Source organism: Tricharina praecox (assembly GCF_024521635.1).
Source record: "Tricharina praecox strain CBS 144465 chromosome Unknown BZA05scaffold_14, whole genome shotgun sequence".
NCBI classification, from domain to species: domain Eukaryota; kingdom Fungi; phylum Ascomycota; class Pezizomycetes; order Pezizales; family Pyronemataceae; genus Tricharina; species Tricharina praecox.
The window spans coordinates 279734-294864 of NW_026250416.1; the positions used below are offsets into that span (position 1 = coordinate 279734).

General features: G+C 53.8%; 5 protein-coding genes across 5 annotated transcripts; 4 read left to right on the forward strand and 1 right to left on the reverse strand.

The window, feature by feature from the left end:
• Nucleotides 1–1065: 1065 nt before the first annotated feature.
• On the forward strand, nucleotides 1066–2324 carry BZA05DRAFT_60501 (uncharacterized protein). The gene is made up of 3 exons (XM_051488482.1): nucleotides 1066–1791; nucleotides 1881–1985; nucleotides 2062–2324. The coding sequence occupies exons 1-3, from the start codon at nucleotides 1481–1483 to the stop codon at nucleotides 2132–2134; spliced, it is 489 nt and encodes a 162-aa protein (XP_051338880.1). The 5' UTR covers nucleotides 1066–1480; the 3' UTR covers nucleotides 2135–2324.
• An 879-nt stretch (nucleotides 2325–3203) lies between these two features.
• On the forward strand, nucleotides 3204–3898 carry BZA05DRAFT_399893 (uncharacterized protein). The gene has a single exon (XM_051483844.1). The coding sequence runs from the start codon at nucleotides 3247–3249 to the stop codon at nucleotides 3592–3594; it is 348 nt and encodes a 115-aa protein (XP_051338881.1). The 5' UTR covers nucleotides 3204–3246; the 3' UTR covers nucleotides 3595–3898.
• A 22-nt stretch (nucleotides 3899–3920) lies between these two features.
• On the forward strand, nucleotides 3921–4480 carry BZA05DRAFT_399896 (uncharacterized protein). Its single transcript, XM_051483845.1, has one exon. The coding sequence runs from the start codon at nucleotides 4198–4200 to the stop codon at nucleotides 4426–4428; it is 231 nt and encodes a 76-aa protein (XP_051338882.1). The 5' UTR covers nucleotides 3921–4197; the 3' UTR covers nucleotides 4429–4480.
• A 4349-nt stretch (nucleotides 4481–8829) lies between these two features.
• BZA05DRAFT_399898 (uncharacterized protein) lies at nucleotides 8830–13677 on the forward strand. The gene is made up of 5 exons (XM_051483846.1): nucleotides 8830–10965; nucleotides 11021–11672; nucleotides 11727–12305; nucleotides 12355–12732; nucleotides 12789–13677. Exons 1-5 carry the CDS (start codon nucleotides 9113–9115, stop codon nucleotides 13311–13313), a joined length of 3987 nt encoding a protein of 1328 aa, XP_051338883.1. The 5' UTR covers nucleotides 8830–9112; the 3' UTR covers nucleotides 13314–13677.
• Nucleotides 13674–14728, reverse strand: BZA05DRAFT_399900 (ribonuclease T2-like protein). The gene is made up of 2 exons (XM_051483847.1): nucleotides 14120–14728; nucleotides 13674–14063 (listed from the first exon to the last, which is right to left on the reverse strand). The coding sequence occupies exons 1-2, from the start codon at nucleotides 14666–14668 to the stop codon at nucleotides 13818–13820; spliced, it is 795 nt and encodes a 264-aa protein (XP_051338884.1). The 5' UTR covers nucleotides 14669–14728; the 3' UTR covers nucleotides 13674–13817.
• Nucleotides 14729–15131: the final 403 nt, after the last annotated feature.

Consider the following 15131-nt stretch of genomic DNA (forward strand, 5'->3'; position numbering starts at 1 on the left):
GACTGACTGATTGATTGATTTGACTATGGATTGATTGCGTTGAGGGATTGATCATCATCATTGTCCGTCGTACGTCGTCGTCGTGGTCTTCGTCTTTATATGTACTGTCATTTGCTCAATCGAGTTCGGAAGAGTAAGGGAGGAAGAGGAGGAGTAGGAGAAGGGTGAGGAAGAGGGACTCCGGGGGAGGGGGTGTGGCTATTATGCTCTTGTTCGTTTCTAGCTCTTACCAAGAGACACCTCCACCACTCTCCACACACACCTCACTCCACACACCACCACCACTACCACCACCACAACCACTACGACGCACACCACGGCGTTGAATACGGTACTTCATACTTGCTCTCTCCACCCTCCCAACGACAAAATCCAATCATCTTCGTCGTTGCCGAAGACCGCACTGAATAGACACGGCCACACTGTAGACGGAGCCTCTCTCTCTCCTACTCCTCTCCCCCTCTCGCCCGCTTAGCTGTTAGCGAAACAAGGACGACACCCGCCGCTCCCTCTTTCGTCTGCCTCCCCCCCCATCCCTCCTCTACCCCTCGCTCCCTCCTCTCCTGGACAAGCCCGGCCCGTCCCTTTCCGTCGGCTTCGCTATTTCACTTCAATCTCGTCAAGTCCGTCTCCGCTCGGAAACCCCATCCCAACCCGAAGAAAAAAAAAACACCCCACCCTTCCACCCACCTCGCCCTCCCACACATCCGCTTCAAAAACCCTTTATCCGACGAGAACGGCGCTGCCAGAGCATCTATCCCCTCCATACCTGGGCCCCACCCCCCGTTCAAAAGAACCCTCCGCTCTCGCCGGGTCCGTCGCGCTCATCGCCGCGCGCCAGCCACCGCGCTACTCTTGCAATCGAAATACTCTCCGCCCGCAGCAGCAACCACAACCGTACACGATCTTGTTCCTTACTCATCGGCTGTGCTCTACACCTGCGCCATACCCATACACCGCCAACTTGGCTAGCTCCCGCTTCGTCGAACGTGTGGTTTAGCAGCAGCACCAGCAAAAGCAGAGACAGCACGACTACATCCACCCCTCCCACACACTCGCACCCTCCCCCACCCCCCAGACCGATTCCACTGTACGGCCCTTTATTGTTTTTTTTTCTCCATTCCCACCCATTCGGTACTCTACATTACACGTACATACACCCACACATCCATAGTCACCTACATCCTCTCCCCATACACACTCTACTCAACTCACTCTACTTCTCCACCGCTCGGTCCCCTCCCTTCGACTTCAAGGACCCATTCCGCTGGGATTTCCGCGCCATCATCAACCACACCCCCCCCCCCAGTTTTACCCGCAACAAATACCTTCCGAAAACCCGCCACAGTCTCCGAGCAGTCCTTAACCTGTCTCGCCCTCTTCCACCACGGCTTCCCACGACGACCACGCATCTTCTTCCCTCCCTCCTCCTCCAACATCTTCTCCGCCCCCACACCAACAGCCTTCATCTCGCTCGACTATGGTGACACCTACTCGACCATCCAACAGCAGAATCATGTCTACACGGTCCGTCGTCGAGCCGCTCGACTCTCCCCCGTTGTCGGCGAGTTCACTGTCGACCCCTTCGATATCAGATGACCACGACCCTCTACAACACAACAGTGATGCGGGAGGAAAGGACGATGGTATATTGGATGACGATGAGCGGAGAGGGCGATCGGCAACAGTCGAGGCCGCCAGATTCGAGATGGATCCGCGCAACATGAGCCCCCGAAGAGATAGCGAAGAACTGCACCAACTCGGCGCCGAAACCAAGGCCAGGCTTGAAGCGTATGTTCCTGTTGTTATTCCATCGGCTACAGCCATGGAGTCCCCTCAATCTCGGTTCCTGCAGCGCTGATTGTCCTTGCTCTCTATAGGCAAGCACAATCACTACAGTCGGGTCTTTTGGCGCTGCTAGAACGTGTAGACAAAGTTCGTGAAGAACATGACAAGCTGGAGGGCGAGAACCGTTTTCTACAAGAGTACGACCTATCAACAATCTCTGGGGTCGGGGAGCCGAGCCATGCCAAGATTCTCTACTAACATCGGCCTTTGCAGATATATCGGTTCCTTAATGGCGACATCGAAGATAACTGGATCGGCGCGGAATTCTGGGGGCAGACTAAAGTAAATGCTGGTGCCTTCCCCTCGGACTGGACCGACAGTGACCATTGGCGATTCGAAACAGGTGGAAGAGATACAACGACAAGATAGAGTTGGGCTTTGGAGGTGTTTTTGTTTTTTCCGTTGTGGTTGCTATTCTTTTGTACAATGGTTTGCTTTGAGCGATGCATGCCACTTGCTGCGATTGATTGGTTGTTCTGGGAGAGGGAGGGAGAGGGAGAGATCTGGGAGAGGATGGGTGGATGGAAAGACGAGATGAGTGGGGGGAGGTGATGGCTACGGTGTAGGGGGGAATTTCCCGACGACAAACACGACGACCACGATCGCAACAGACGGCCAACCTTCCATGTCGTATCCGGTTATATTCTTCGCATACGGTATCCCCTCGGATTGTCTTTCCATCAAGTCGGCACAATCGCCCGTGGTACTTGCTTTTCATAACGACCCGTCACGAAGCAGCATCGTCACGATTCATTCAACATATATATTCCCAACTTTCCCCACCTTCCAGGTCTGCATGCGGACTTTAGCCAGCTGCGGTGCCGGCCCCTTGCAAGGTGAAAGCGAAAAGCTACTTTTTACTTTCCATTGGGATACTTGTATAAAGCACATTTTCTTTTGCTATCCTTTTTCGATTGGAACGTTTTGTTTGGGGGGCTCGTCTTCGTCGAGCCCATGTCTCCTTTGCGTTTTTCCTCTTTCTTTCCTCTTTCTCTCATTTTGCGGTGTCTTGTTTTTCTGGTCACACGTGTTTCCATTGCTTGATTGGGGTGTTCAGTGTCTGCATTTTGCTTCTTTTATTTTTACGCGTGCCAGGTATGGAAGGGGGAACTCTTTTTGGCTGTACTTAGTTTTTTTTTTGTTTTTTTATGAGTATCGACTCTTTTTTTCTCCCTTTTTTTCTTTTTCTTTTCTTGACCGTCATTCACGCAAAGGTTCAATAGGGTCTGATTTCTGCCTTTTTGTGTTTGCTTTTATTTTGCTCTATTTCCTCACGACAAACAAGGTGTGTCGGAGGCCGTGTGGAGGGGAAGGTAGAATGGTGGATTTGTATATGAGGAGGAGTGATGGATCAGGAGGAGGAGGAGGAGGAGGAGGAGGAGGAGGAGGACGATTAGGATGGGGAGGAGGGATTCCTTCTCCCATCATCCGTGGATTCCCTTTGGCTCTTTTTTTTTTGATTTAGTGCTGCTGCCAAGTTTATCGTTCCGTTCGGTTGGTAGACAAGGTAGGCGTTCAAGTTCTTCACTTTATTCAATCTTCATTTCTTCACCCTGCGTATGTTTTCTTCTTCTATATGCTCTGTCCTGTCCTGTTTCGTACGTTGAATGTCGATATCCGTGGTTGTGTTTATACTTGTGTGTCCGTATGCCTGGTGTATGGGGGAGATCAATTATATCATTGGACCACACACCTACTTGGCTATCCCATCTGCCTGCCTGCCTGCCTGCCTTCTCTGTCGATTGATTCAAGGCTAATCATGAATGATTGCGCTGATCTGGATGGATGTTACAGACGGACATGACAGGACAGGACAGAGGTCATTGTACATATTGTACATTCCGTATGTACCTTACGTTACCTTACCTGGCTCCACCCATCCCCGTCGTTTGCACCCACGTACAGTACCGTACCGTACCCACTGCGCCGAATGCGAGCCGATTTGCGAAAAGCGGTGCCGTGTAACTGCGATGCGATGTGCTGCCGCTTGACGTAGTGCCCCCTCCATGTCCCGCATGCGGAATGTCTGGTTGATTCGACGAGGCGGGGAGGGGGGAGGGTGGGTAGGGGGTAGGGGGATACCCAGATTGGGATGTGGATGGATGGATGGATGGATGGTTGGAGGGAGGGATCGATACATCGGGCAGTTGAGGAACCGAACGCGCGTGGTGGATGTGGTGGATGCGATTGCCAGCTTGTCTTGCCAGCACGATGCGGTTCCTATTCGGGATGCTGTTGCTCAGAACGGACTCGCGGACGCGGTGCGGGTATCAATGCGGCAAGGCTGATGGTGGTGGCCAGCTAGCGGGGAGGTAGGGAGGTGGTGGAGGTAGGGAGGCGGCCGCGGTGATGTGCTTGCTTGCTTGCTTGTTGGCATCCGTGCCCGCATGTGTAACTATCACACATGTAACTACAAAGATACTGTGCGCCGGGTGGACCTTTAATCCCTCTACATACTCCAGATGCCGACCGCTGGCGACGGCGGGTGGAGTAGGTACTTTGATATGTTGTAGTAGTAGCAAGTGTGGATCCTTTCGTAGGTACTCTACTCTACTCCACCGTACTGGTACTTTAGAGTAGATACATCACCAAGGCAAGAGTTGTCTCTCCTTCTTTTCCACCCGCATGCTTGCTTACATACATGCCGCCCCACGGCCCCCAATGGCCACCCCATGGCCCCATCTCATCCCTCCATTGCTGCATCCCTCCCCTCCCCTCCCATCCCCTATCCCTTTCCTCATCCCTCCCTCCCTCCCTCCCTCCCCCCTCCACTCGGCCGCAGACCCTGCGTCGACGTGACGGGACCGTTTTTCGGTTGCGTTGTGCCACATGTTCGATGTAGAGTAGATAGATGGATGTGTGTATGTAGGCTGTCTGTCCGCACATACATCCATACATGCAGGCCGCAGGTGTGGATGTGGATGGATGTGGATTTAAAGTGGATGGCTGATGGCGGCGAACGGCGGACGAACAACAACGGGCCGCATGGGCATGCGCATGGCCCGGCCCCTGTCACGCTCGCGTGCGTGCACCGACGTCGTCGCTGTTGTCGCCGCCCACAGTCCACACATCCCAATCCCCATCGCCGCCCCCGACCCTCCGACCCCTCCGAAGACGTAGATAGAATGCACGCCTGGGGATGTGTAGAGTAGAGTACGCGTGCGTCGGGTGGACGGACACGTCACGGCTTACAAAGAGTACTCTGGATAGCTAGCTGGGCGGGTTCGCAATCGGTGGCCGGCGGTGATGGATGCGGCTAGGGGAGAGGGTGCGGGGATCGGATATCCGTGCGCCGGCAAGGGCCGGCAGGACCGGGGAACGGGGGAGAACTACATGAATCTGGGACGGACGGTCGTTTGCGAGAGACGGTAGGGGCGGTGAGCGAGGGGCGAGGGGCGAGGGGGATCGTCCGGTAACATCGGATACTACAGATACTACATACATCGGATAGGTACTACACCATGTTGTGCGCAACCAACTGTACATACCATCTATGTCACTACCTAGCCGCCGTAATGCGTTTGGATCCTCGCCGATCGTTGGCCGTTCGCTCGTACCCACGGCGCCGGCGGCGATGGCGATGGGGTAACTTGTGTGATGTAAGTAAGCGGCGCGGGCAGCCGGAACCATCCATCCCCACGGACGGAAGCTGTAAACATTCTGGAACCTGGATGCTGCCGTCGTGAAGGATGAAGCCAAATGCTTTGGATATTTTTCCCACGACAGTGTGGACGTGCGGGCGAGGCGCTGTCTGATTACCTATTCGATCAAGGTCAGGGCTATGAGCGCGCCCTCACGCCGTACCAGACTTCCTGATATCTTGCACTCGTCCGCATGCGGGCCTCCCATCGCCGCTCCCAAGTTCCCGAGTCCCCGTCGGTCTTGGCCTTCCACGAGTGATATCGCATGCATGGTTATTCCTATCCCTTGCGACATCCACAAACGACAACCACTTGCTACACATAGTAACCAACACCCACCAACCGCTCTGCCTCCACTAGTCAACGCCGTGCACACACTCATCGATCGGCGCATCTACTCTAGGTACTCTAGATACCTGTCTACTATCGCGACCACCGGACACCGGACACCGGCCGTTCACAACTTACAATCTTGAAGCAGCCATGATCGTCTCGATGACGTTCCAGTCGTACCACTCCGCTCCGATGTCACTCACTCACCACCATGTCACTCCCATGCCGCTCCGATGCCGCTCCGATGCCTGGTGGGTTGGAAATAAAAAAATAAAATGAAATGGAAAAACAAACCATGCAATGGGCGCCATGCAATGCCTTGCAATGCCACGCTCAGACGGCTGGATGACGGCCGGAGGTTTTTTTTTTTTTTTTTTTTTGGGGGGGGATGGAAACGACGTTCTCCCCGCAGTTGAGGAACCCCAAGGAAACGGCTGGCTGGCTGACTGGCTGACTGGCTGGCTGGGCTGGGCTGGGCTGGGAGAGGAAACGAGATGGACCTCCTGCTTTCCGCCCTTCCTTACTTGCTGACCTTTCCTCCCACGCCGCAGCCGGCGAGTGAGCACAAGAGATCGAATCGAAGAGAATCGTAGATCTCGATTGAGGCTTTCCCTTACCTCCCCCAATTCGTTCGTTGAAACCTTAACCTTATATACTCAGTACTTCCTACCTCCTTACAAACTTCAAACAAGCTCCGAATACGAGATCGGCGTGTGGGTTGGCGTGTGAGTGTGTGGGTTGGCGTGTGAGTGTAGGTGTGGGGGGCGGGCAGAAGTGGGATGTGGCATGTGTGGGATGTGGGATATGTGGGGCGTGGGGTGTGGGGGGATGGTGGGGAAGCGTTGCACAAATTTCAATCCTTCGACGACGTACATACTTCATGCCTACACACGTACATACCAACGTGGCTCCCCTGTATGTATGTAGGTCTGTATGTACTTATCTACGGTACCTCGTGTTTCATGTCTACAGTCCGCCTGCAGTGCAGGCTGCGGAGGGGGAACGCCGGCCGGTCCGGTCCGGTTGGGGCGGGGCTGTCAGAGCTGTGGGTGAGCGGCTGGGCGGGCAGCTGAGCGGGCAGCTGCGGGAGATGGTGGGAGATGGCGGAGGTTATGATCTGCAGGGCGGCCCAACGGGTGAGCTGGCGGGTATATGTTCGTTGGAAGGCCGAGAGAGAGAGAGAGATCTTCCTGTTTTATTTCGCATGCAGCCTATCTAGACTATGGCGAACCATCACACTCCTTTCCAGCCCATTTTGGCCGGCTGGAGGCTAGGACCCCGTTATCAGCCAGCACGATGTGGCGCCGTTCGTTGGAAGGTCGTGTGCATCGCCGGCCGGGAGGGCCGGCAAGGGCGAGTGCGATATAATGACGGAGACCTCTCATATGATAGTTGTTTTGCGTTGTAGGTACTGGCATACCGGATCCATCATCACTGATTTCTGGTCAAATTTCTTTCAGCGACTCTGTAAAGCTCTAGCCTCCAGATGGGTACCTCACTCGGGTTTTTTTAGGCGGTCACATCCGGCCCGTGTGAGAGTCCACTGTTCGGCACGGAAGATTGAACCGTTTTCCACGGCATCTCCATCTCATGATTGCTTAAGCTAGAAGCTATAACCTTACTAGTAGAACGGGCGGTTCAACGCAAACTTCCCCCCGATCACTCACTCGGACCAGCGCTTCGCCCGAGCGTGCCGGATATGGCATAACTGTGTGTACCCAGAACTGAGCGGGATTGCTGTCAGCGGGGAATGATGCCGGTATCGTTCGCACGGAGAGGTATCTCACGTTGGTACTTACCCTCAAGCCAAGCGGTAAGATATCAAGGTGGTCGTGATGGCTAGGTTTTAGTTTGTTAGAGCACGGGGGCGAGATTTGGCTCGGCTCTATGGGCGCAATCAGTGAGATGGCACGCGGCCGGCCCGAGCTCGAGCCTCGAGTTGGCCGCTGCCGCAGGTATGTCTTCGTTTGAGGTTTGTGGCCAGAGGGTCGGATAGGAAATTCTCTGTAGGCAGTCCATCGGGGCGCATAGCGGGCTTACATACTTCCAGGCTTTGGACGAGTGATAGTGTTAGGACGGATCTGAAGGCGAGGATACTGCTCAGACTCAGAGGCGGAAGCACTGGCGAGAAGTAATTTTTCAATTGGGAGTGGTTTATCTACCAGCAGGTAGTAGCCTCTGCTGACTACCGGTAATGGCATTACTACCAGCATGAAAGTTTAAGAATCGCTCCAAACTAGATGATGGATCGAAAAGCTTGGAAATGTGCCCTGTTTTATGTAGGTCGGTTGCTTTTGCTATTCAAGGTGGGAAGGAGGAACAATGAGAACTCGGTGGCAGTTTTAGATAAGCATAATCATAGATATCACTCTAGATCAATAGCAGTGGTGCCGCTTGCCGCTGGCGAAATCAGAATACGAGATAGAGTAGGTATAGAGCCGTGTGAAAACATGGTTTCGGGTGGCTAGGTGAAAGGTTGCGGTACTGAATTCGCTATCAGGTCTTCGAGCAAGCTTCTACCCTGAATTTTTAGGCAAACACCCGCATTGCCTCGTCAATAAGCGCAAAAGTGGTCCAAACCGCAGCGGTATAGAGTTGGATTTCGCCTACGGCGAAGGGCTAATCGCTACTAGACCAGTGGGAAAGAGCTAGTGGATTACAAAGAGTATGAAGACCAATATCTCATGCAGACCGATTGATGAGCTTCCCCCGTCGCATGACAACCGATGATGCACTTGGAAACCCATATGATGTTTTGGCGCTTAACGGCACAAGCTACAAAGGCTATTTACAGCATCATCCAGGGTGAAACACCAACAGGCTTCAGGACAGGTACTTGAGTTCGGTCATCTCTAGGTCATAAGCCTCCAAATTGGCGAGAACGAACGGCCGTCAAATGGTATGAAGAATACCCCTCAGTTATATGGACGTCTGTCATTGTAGAATAACAATCGAGTGAGATCAAGAGGTAGAGTCGTGTTCCATGTCTCATGCTGGTGGTCTCCCGTGTAAACGCCAAGACTCGCTACGTGCTGGTTACCGTCATTAAACCATCTACCCCCCGCGCCCGAAGCAAGAGCTTGTCCCGAACAGAGTTCCCTCCCACTATCGCTTCAGCTACCACGATATACCTCTGACGACATCGAACGACGACGAGAACGGAACGAAGACGGAAACATACTAAACGAGAATCGAACGAGAAGAAGGGGAAGCCGTAACGCATACGTATACGCAGCCGAGCGAACCGGTAGAGAAAGCATAGCACCGCCAGCTCTGTATCGAACGCTACGATGTCCGCAGGATTCCATCGGAGGAGTGTTCGCGTCTCGCAACGCTCCAGACACTCCATCATGGGGACGGCCGACGATGCCTACTCGTTCGCCCTTCGCACCGCTTATCTGAACTACCTGCTCCAACCGCGCCCTAGACGTCAGGTTCCCGCGCCCGCACCTATGCCCTTGCATAACGTCAACCGCATGTCCACCATCAATGTCCAAGACCTCGTCGCCGACTTCTCGCGCGGCCTCACCCAGCGTGATGCGACGAAGAGTATCCGACTGCCAAAAGATTTCTTGCCGTTGCTGAGGAAGCGGATCGAGAGTGTCGTGGTGGGCCGGGACACACAGGTTGAATACAGAGATGTGGCAGTGAAACGTACTTTCGGCTCCTTCTACAGCGCCTTTGTCGAGCCGCGCTACTACGAAACTACTTCCAAATCCCGACGACCGGAGGACTTGCTCCTTATCTTCTACACGCACGCGACAAAAGAGCTCCAAACGTTGAGACCCGAGGATTGGAAGCCATTGGTCGATCGGCACGTAGCTCTATTTGTCAGGTTGATGAGCATCATCATCAGAGAGCATGGTTGGGCATCAAGCAATCCCGAGTTGACGACACGATTGGCAACTCTTGAAAAGAAGCTGTTGAGACATGACGAGAACTTGGTGGAAGATGGTGGCAGCAACAGCCGGCGACAGAGTACAGCGACGGTTCTAGGGCCCCCGGATCCTTTAAGCTACGACGTCAATGATATGCCTATGGTGAAGACCGTGGCAAGGGTGTTCAATGTCCCACTCTCTACTTGTCAGGAGGATATCAACAAGAACAAAGCGGTGTGGACGGAAAAGGCCGCCTTCCAGGACATGAAGTTATACATGAATAATCTCAGCTCTGGCGCTGGAGGAACACTACGGTCCGATGATTTTGATCTGGACGATGCATACGAAGCATGGAAGAAAGCGGAGAAGTCGGAGGTGGCCGAGTTCATATTGCTGATGGGGCGGACACACCAAGAGTTGCTCCACTCGCCACTCAATCCCAACAACCGAATGTCGTCATACGGTACTCCCATCTCTGCGCGCGCATCCATGTACGAGGCACCTGCCGGCTACGGATCATCGGCGCCGGACTTGAACGGGTCGGGGTTCGAGGATCAGGAACTTTACGCCTACATCCCCAACGATGCGCGCGGCTGCTACCGTCACGTTATCAGCCGATGCTTGACATCCGACCTCAATGATCCCGATACAGAGTTTGAGCCAATCGATATCCCCGGATCCGATGAACCAGTGAGATTGATGTCAAAAGCCTCTATGGATCTTCTGAGCCAATGTGCCCTTCGGTGGCGGTTGCCCAAATACTCGAGGATGATACTATTCTTAGATTCCCTCCGTACGAAATACCAGGAGGGGGAAGTTGGGCTACCTATGCTGGAGCACGCGTTCATGTACTTTGATAAAGAACTCGCTGATAGCCATTGGACAACCTGGACAATCACGGACCAGAACCTTTACAGTCAGATGTTGTCTACCATACACGACTTTATCCTGCGTGAAATGTACGATATCTTGCAGCATGCATATGATAAAAAAGCGATTCCAATCGGACCGGTTATGTGGGTTCTCGACCAGTACATATACAACAACGAGCAGTTTACACCACCCAACATGGACAGTTACTACGAGCAACTAAAGGAAGGCTTGAGGAGTAGGGCGGCGGCGGTGCTGCAGGAAATTGTACACGAGGAGATTATGGTGAAACGGGAGACTGAGCGATTGGATCCGCTCCATGTAGTCACCTTCGCCCAACGGGTCACGAAGCTGGGTGAGCGGATTCAGAAGAGGTTCAAGGAGCCAATTATGGGGTATGACCGGCACCAACCTGAAATTTCCGAGGTCGGTTACTGACGGTGCCGCTAGCGAGGTCGATCCAATCACCATATTCGTACAGGTCGTCTTTCCGCAGTTTGCCATTGAAGCCGAACAGGTCGTCCAAGAGATCATGCAGATGTACCAAGATGAAGGGGAAGAGATGTCGATTGAAGACGGATTCGAACTGTACAAGGAATTGTCCGAAATTCGGCGGATATATAAGTCCGTCTTCCCGAAAGGAGCGTGGCCGGTCAATCTTGAGGATCTTTTCATCCCGTTCCCCAAGCGATGGCTCCAGACTGTTGACTCGAAGGTCGTTGGCTGGGTCGAAGCGGCTATCAAAGAAGATACCAATATGCATCACTGGCCGGAAGGACAAGAGATGGGCAATGAAAGACATACAAGTTCGGCGGTGGACATTTTCCGGTCATTCAACCAGTCGATCGACTCAGTCAAGAAACTGGAATGGGGGGACGACTTTCAATATGCCAAGTTTATGACCGTCATGGCAAAGATCTTGGGCAAGGGCATCAACCGTTATTGTTCCGAACTGGAATACGTGTTTACCTTTGAGATGGGCAAGAAAACTCCAGAAGAAGAAGCTGCAGCGCTCCAGAGCAGACAGCAGAGATGGGTATCGCTTGCGAAGGAGGCTTGGGCCAACAAGGAGAAGATTGAACCGTATCAGTTCGCCCCAGAGGTATATACGAGCTATTTACAATCCTTGGGGCATGTTTACTAACTTTTGCCGCAGTCGTGTCTAAAACTCAACAACATCGAATTCGCGATCGACCAGTTCGATAAGCTGGAGCAATCGGTTAACGCTGACGCGTTGGCAGAGATTATAGCCCAAAACGAAACACCCCGGGCCCGAGACAAGAAGGATACCTACGTTTTTACTATTAAGATCATGGAGGCAGAGGATCTGAAAGCGATGGATATTGGCGGGGGTAGCGACCCATACGTCGTGTTGGGTGACGAGTACCAGAAGAGACTGGCCAAGACGAGGATCGTCTATAACAATTTGAACCCGCGGTGGGAGGAATCGTTCGATATCACCACTCAGGGTTCGATTCTTTTGGTAGCGACTCTGTGGGATTGGGATACTATGGGTGATCATGATTGTTTGGGCCGTGCAAGCCTCAAGCTGGACCCGACGAATTTCATGGACTACATGCCGAAGGAATATTGGTTGGACTTGGATACTCAAGGACGACTTTTGTTGCGGATAAGTATGGAGGGCGAGAGAGATGATATCCAGTTTCATTTCGGAAAAGCGTTCCGCAATCTGAAGCGAACCGAGCGAGATATGACTAGACAGATCACCGATAAGGTAGTCCCACCGCTCGAACCGTCTTGATCCGTCACTTACGCCTGTGCAGCTGTCTGCATACATCCACTACTGTCTATCCCGGAACGCCCTGAAGAATGTTCTCTCAAAGGGATACAACATCTCGGCAGTGTCTGGTCTGTTCAGTCGGGCCGGATTCGGAGCAAGGCCGGCATCCACGCAATCACAGCCCATCACCGAAGCTGATATTGCCGCCGCCCTCACACCGTTGACGGACTATTTCAATGAGAACTTCGCGATCCTGAACCAGACGCTCACCCCATCGGCGATGAAATTGGTTATGACCAAGCTGTGGAAAGAAGTACTGGTCACCCTCGAATCGCTACTCGTGCCGACGCTTTCGGACAAGCCGTCGCTGCAGCGACAGTTGACGCCCCAAGAGATGGAAGTGGTTTTCAAATGGCTTCAGGTAGTCCTTTCACTGATCTGTGCATACACCGGCTAACCCATTACCTTGGAAACCAGCTGATGCTCGACTTCTTCCACGCCGTTGACGACCAGACGGGTGAGGCCACAGGTGTTCCTCTGAACGACCTCAAATCTCCCAAATACCACGAGCTGCAATCACTCAACTTCTTCTACTTTGAACCAACCATCGACTTGATCCGCAACAGTGAGCGTATCGGCAACGCCGAGGCGGCCAAGCAACAGGCTCTACGACAGAAACTCATGACCGGCGGCTCTTCCTCTTCATCGTCCTCACTCGGCGTCCCAGGCGTCTCGAGATCAAAGAGTGTGCTGAATAAACGCAATCTGGGAACTATGCGCAAAGCCAAGGAGGAGAAGTGGCGAGAAGCCCAGGCCGAACCGAACGACGACATGATCCTGCGAATTCTACGGATGCGACCCGAGGCATCGGGGTATCTCAAGGATCGCGCCAAGCAGAAGGAGAGAATCGAGAGTATCGCGGCTATGGATGCGATCGTTGCAAAGAGTGTCCAGCAGGGGCCGGGAAGAATGGGGAGGTTGGATAGTTTTGGGAGGCGTTAGATGTTTTTTGATTTTGTTTGTGCGTTGCGTTTCTTGAACCGGTTTTTGTGATGGTATTTTGGTCGTAGTATCCATGCCGACTGGGTCTATTTTCTTCGGTCATGTGCGTGTTGGGTTTGGGTATTGATATATCATGCTGCTCTGTTTGCTTGGGGGTTGGCTGCTTTGCTTGGTGGCTTTTTGTCGGAAGGATGAAATATGTTGTTGCTTGCTTGTTTGTCTGCTTCTCTTCTTGTTATACCTACACTGTTTTGTGTTTTGTGTTTGCGCTGTTGATGGTGATGATAATGGTGACAATAATGGTGGTGATACTATAATGAAGATATACGCTGATGATTGAGCCGAAGCAAATCATATTATGGACAGTTTGATATCTAAGGACGAATGGGTTCGTTTTGTTTCTTGATTAATCGCCGTGAGTGGCTATTATATTCCGGCGAGTAATACCAAGTGCCCACCACCTCTCCCGTTCTCCTCCATATTTACCTTATATACACACACTCACTACTTGGGCAGATACCGTATCCCCGTCTCAGGACACGAACTCGTCCGTGTAGTCTCCGTCTCCTCCCACTTCCCGTCCACCACCTTCCCGCGCAAGTGGTAGTAGTACCACAGCTCATTAACCCTCCCCTCGCTATCGCACCCGACAAACGGCGTGGCGCCATGTGCCGCCCCCAGACACCCCACAAACTCCGCGCGCGTATACGTCCTGGCGGCCGAGGGCGTGATGCCGCATTTCTTCAGGAACTATTGGGGGTCAGCCCGCCGTCCGCCGTCCGCAGTTTATCTGTGGGGGGGGGGACCTTGAATGTATCCAGCCTCCTAAACAACTGCACCGTAGCCTTGAAGTAATCCGCCGCCTCCATCGCGGGCCTATACCCCGCGCCATAGCAGCCGGGCACAAGCGTGCTCATACAAGTCCCGTGCTTATCCCACTCATGTTTCCACAGCCCCTGGTCGGGCTCTGCCGGATCCACCGCCGCGCCCGTGCCATCGACGTCCAGCCAGTACTTACGCATGAACTTCTCTAGTGCCCCGCCGACGACCGCCGCTGCGCTCGGGTAGGCGCGACTGGCATCGCAGTAGGCCGGGTACGTCCCGTCGCAGAAGTCGGACCACAACCCGTGGATCGTCCAGGAGTTTTGGGGCCCGAGGGACGACCAGTATTGCGTTTGTAACAGCAGGCCTGAGGGGGACTCGATGCAGCAGGGAGGGATGGAGGTGCTGTTGTGGCAGGAGAGGGTACGGAGGTCGTGAAGGGTGCAGGAGGGGCTGCTGGGGGTGGAGGTGGTGAAGGCGGCGGCAGAGGCGAGGAGGAGCGAGAGGACGGCGGGGACGGCGGGGATGTGCATTTTGGCGGGGAGGTGCGGTGGATGTGCGGTTCGCCGCTGGTTGGTTGGTTGGCTGGTTGGGATCGGGGGGTTTTATACATCCCATCCCATCCCCCCATCCCCATCACATCCCATCCCGCAATTCTCCTACATACATACCAGGTAAGTACCAATCGCGGATTGTTATCGACGATCCGCCCCTCCCCTCGTGGCGGGATGCTGCACGCCCGTTCGTTCGTTGGGCATCGGTGTGTCCCGTCCCGCCAGGGTCCGCCGGGGTCCACCCCACCTTCCGCTTGTGGGCTGCCTGGGTACCTATCGTTTGGAAGTAGACTGTCGGTCCCCGCCGGAGGGCGCCGCGGGCAGTGGGCACGATGCTAAAGCCCCCGTCTGCATAGGGCAGTAACGGCGCGTGGGAGCAGTGGGAGGGTGTGGAGGCGCGTCCTGGGTATGGAGCTGTCGTGCAGGTAGCTGTAGGTGGACT

Excerpts from the sequence above, each read along its gene's own strand:
- BZA05DRAFT_399896 (XM_051483845.1), top strand. The coding sequence starts at position 4,198 with ATGTGCTTGCTTGCTTGCTTGTTGGCATCCGTGCCCGCATGTGTAACT.
- BZA05DRAFT_399893 (XM_051483844.1), top strand. The coding sequence starts at position 3,247 with ATGGGGAGGAGGGATTCCTTCTCCCATCATCCGTGGATTCCCTTTGGC.
- BZA05DRAFT_60501 (XM_051488482.1), top strand. The coding sequence starts at position 1,481 with ATGGTGACACCTACTCGACCATCCAACAGCAGAATCATGTCTACACGG. Across the intron at positions 1,792-1,880 it reads ACCAAGGCCAGGCTTGAAGC|GCAAGCACAATCACTACAGT; the intron begins GTATGTTCCTGT and ends TGCTCTCTATAG. Across the intron at positions 1,986-2,061 it reads GAGAACCGTTTTCTACAAGA|ATATATCGGTTCCTTAATGG; the intron begins GTACGACCTATC and ends CGGCCTTTGCAG.
- BZA05DRAFT_399900 (XM_051483847.1), bottom strand. The coding sequence starts at position 14,668 with ATGCACATCCCCGCCGTCCCCGCCGTCCTCTCGCTCCTCCTCGCCTCT. Across the intron at positions 14,064-14,119 it reads GGAGGCTGGATACATTCAAG|TTCCTGAAGAAATGCGGCAT; the intron begins GTCCCCCCCCCC and ends GACCCCCAATAG.
- BZA05DRAFT_399898 (XM_051483846.1), top strand. The coding sequence starts at position 9,113 with ATGTCCGCAGGATTCCATCGGAGGAGTGTTCGCGTCTCGCAACGCTCC. Across the intron at positions 10,966-11,020 it reads TTCAAGGAGCCAATTATGGG|CGAGGTCGATCCAATCACCA; the intron begins GTATGACCGGCA and ends CGGTGCCGCTAG. Across the intron at positions 11,673-11,726 it reads CGTATCAGTTCGCCCCAGAG|TCGTGTCTAAAACTCAACAA; the intron begins GTATATACGAGC and ends CTTTTGCCGCAG.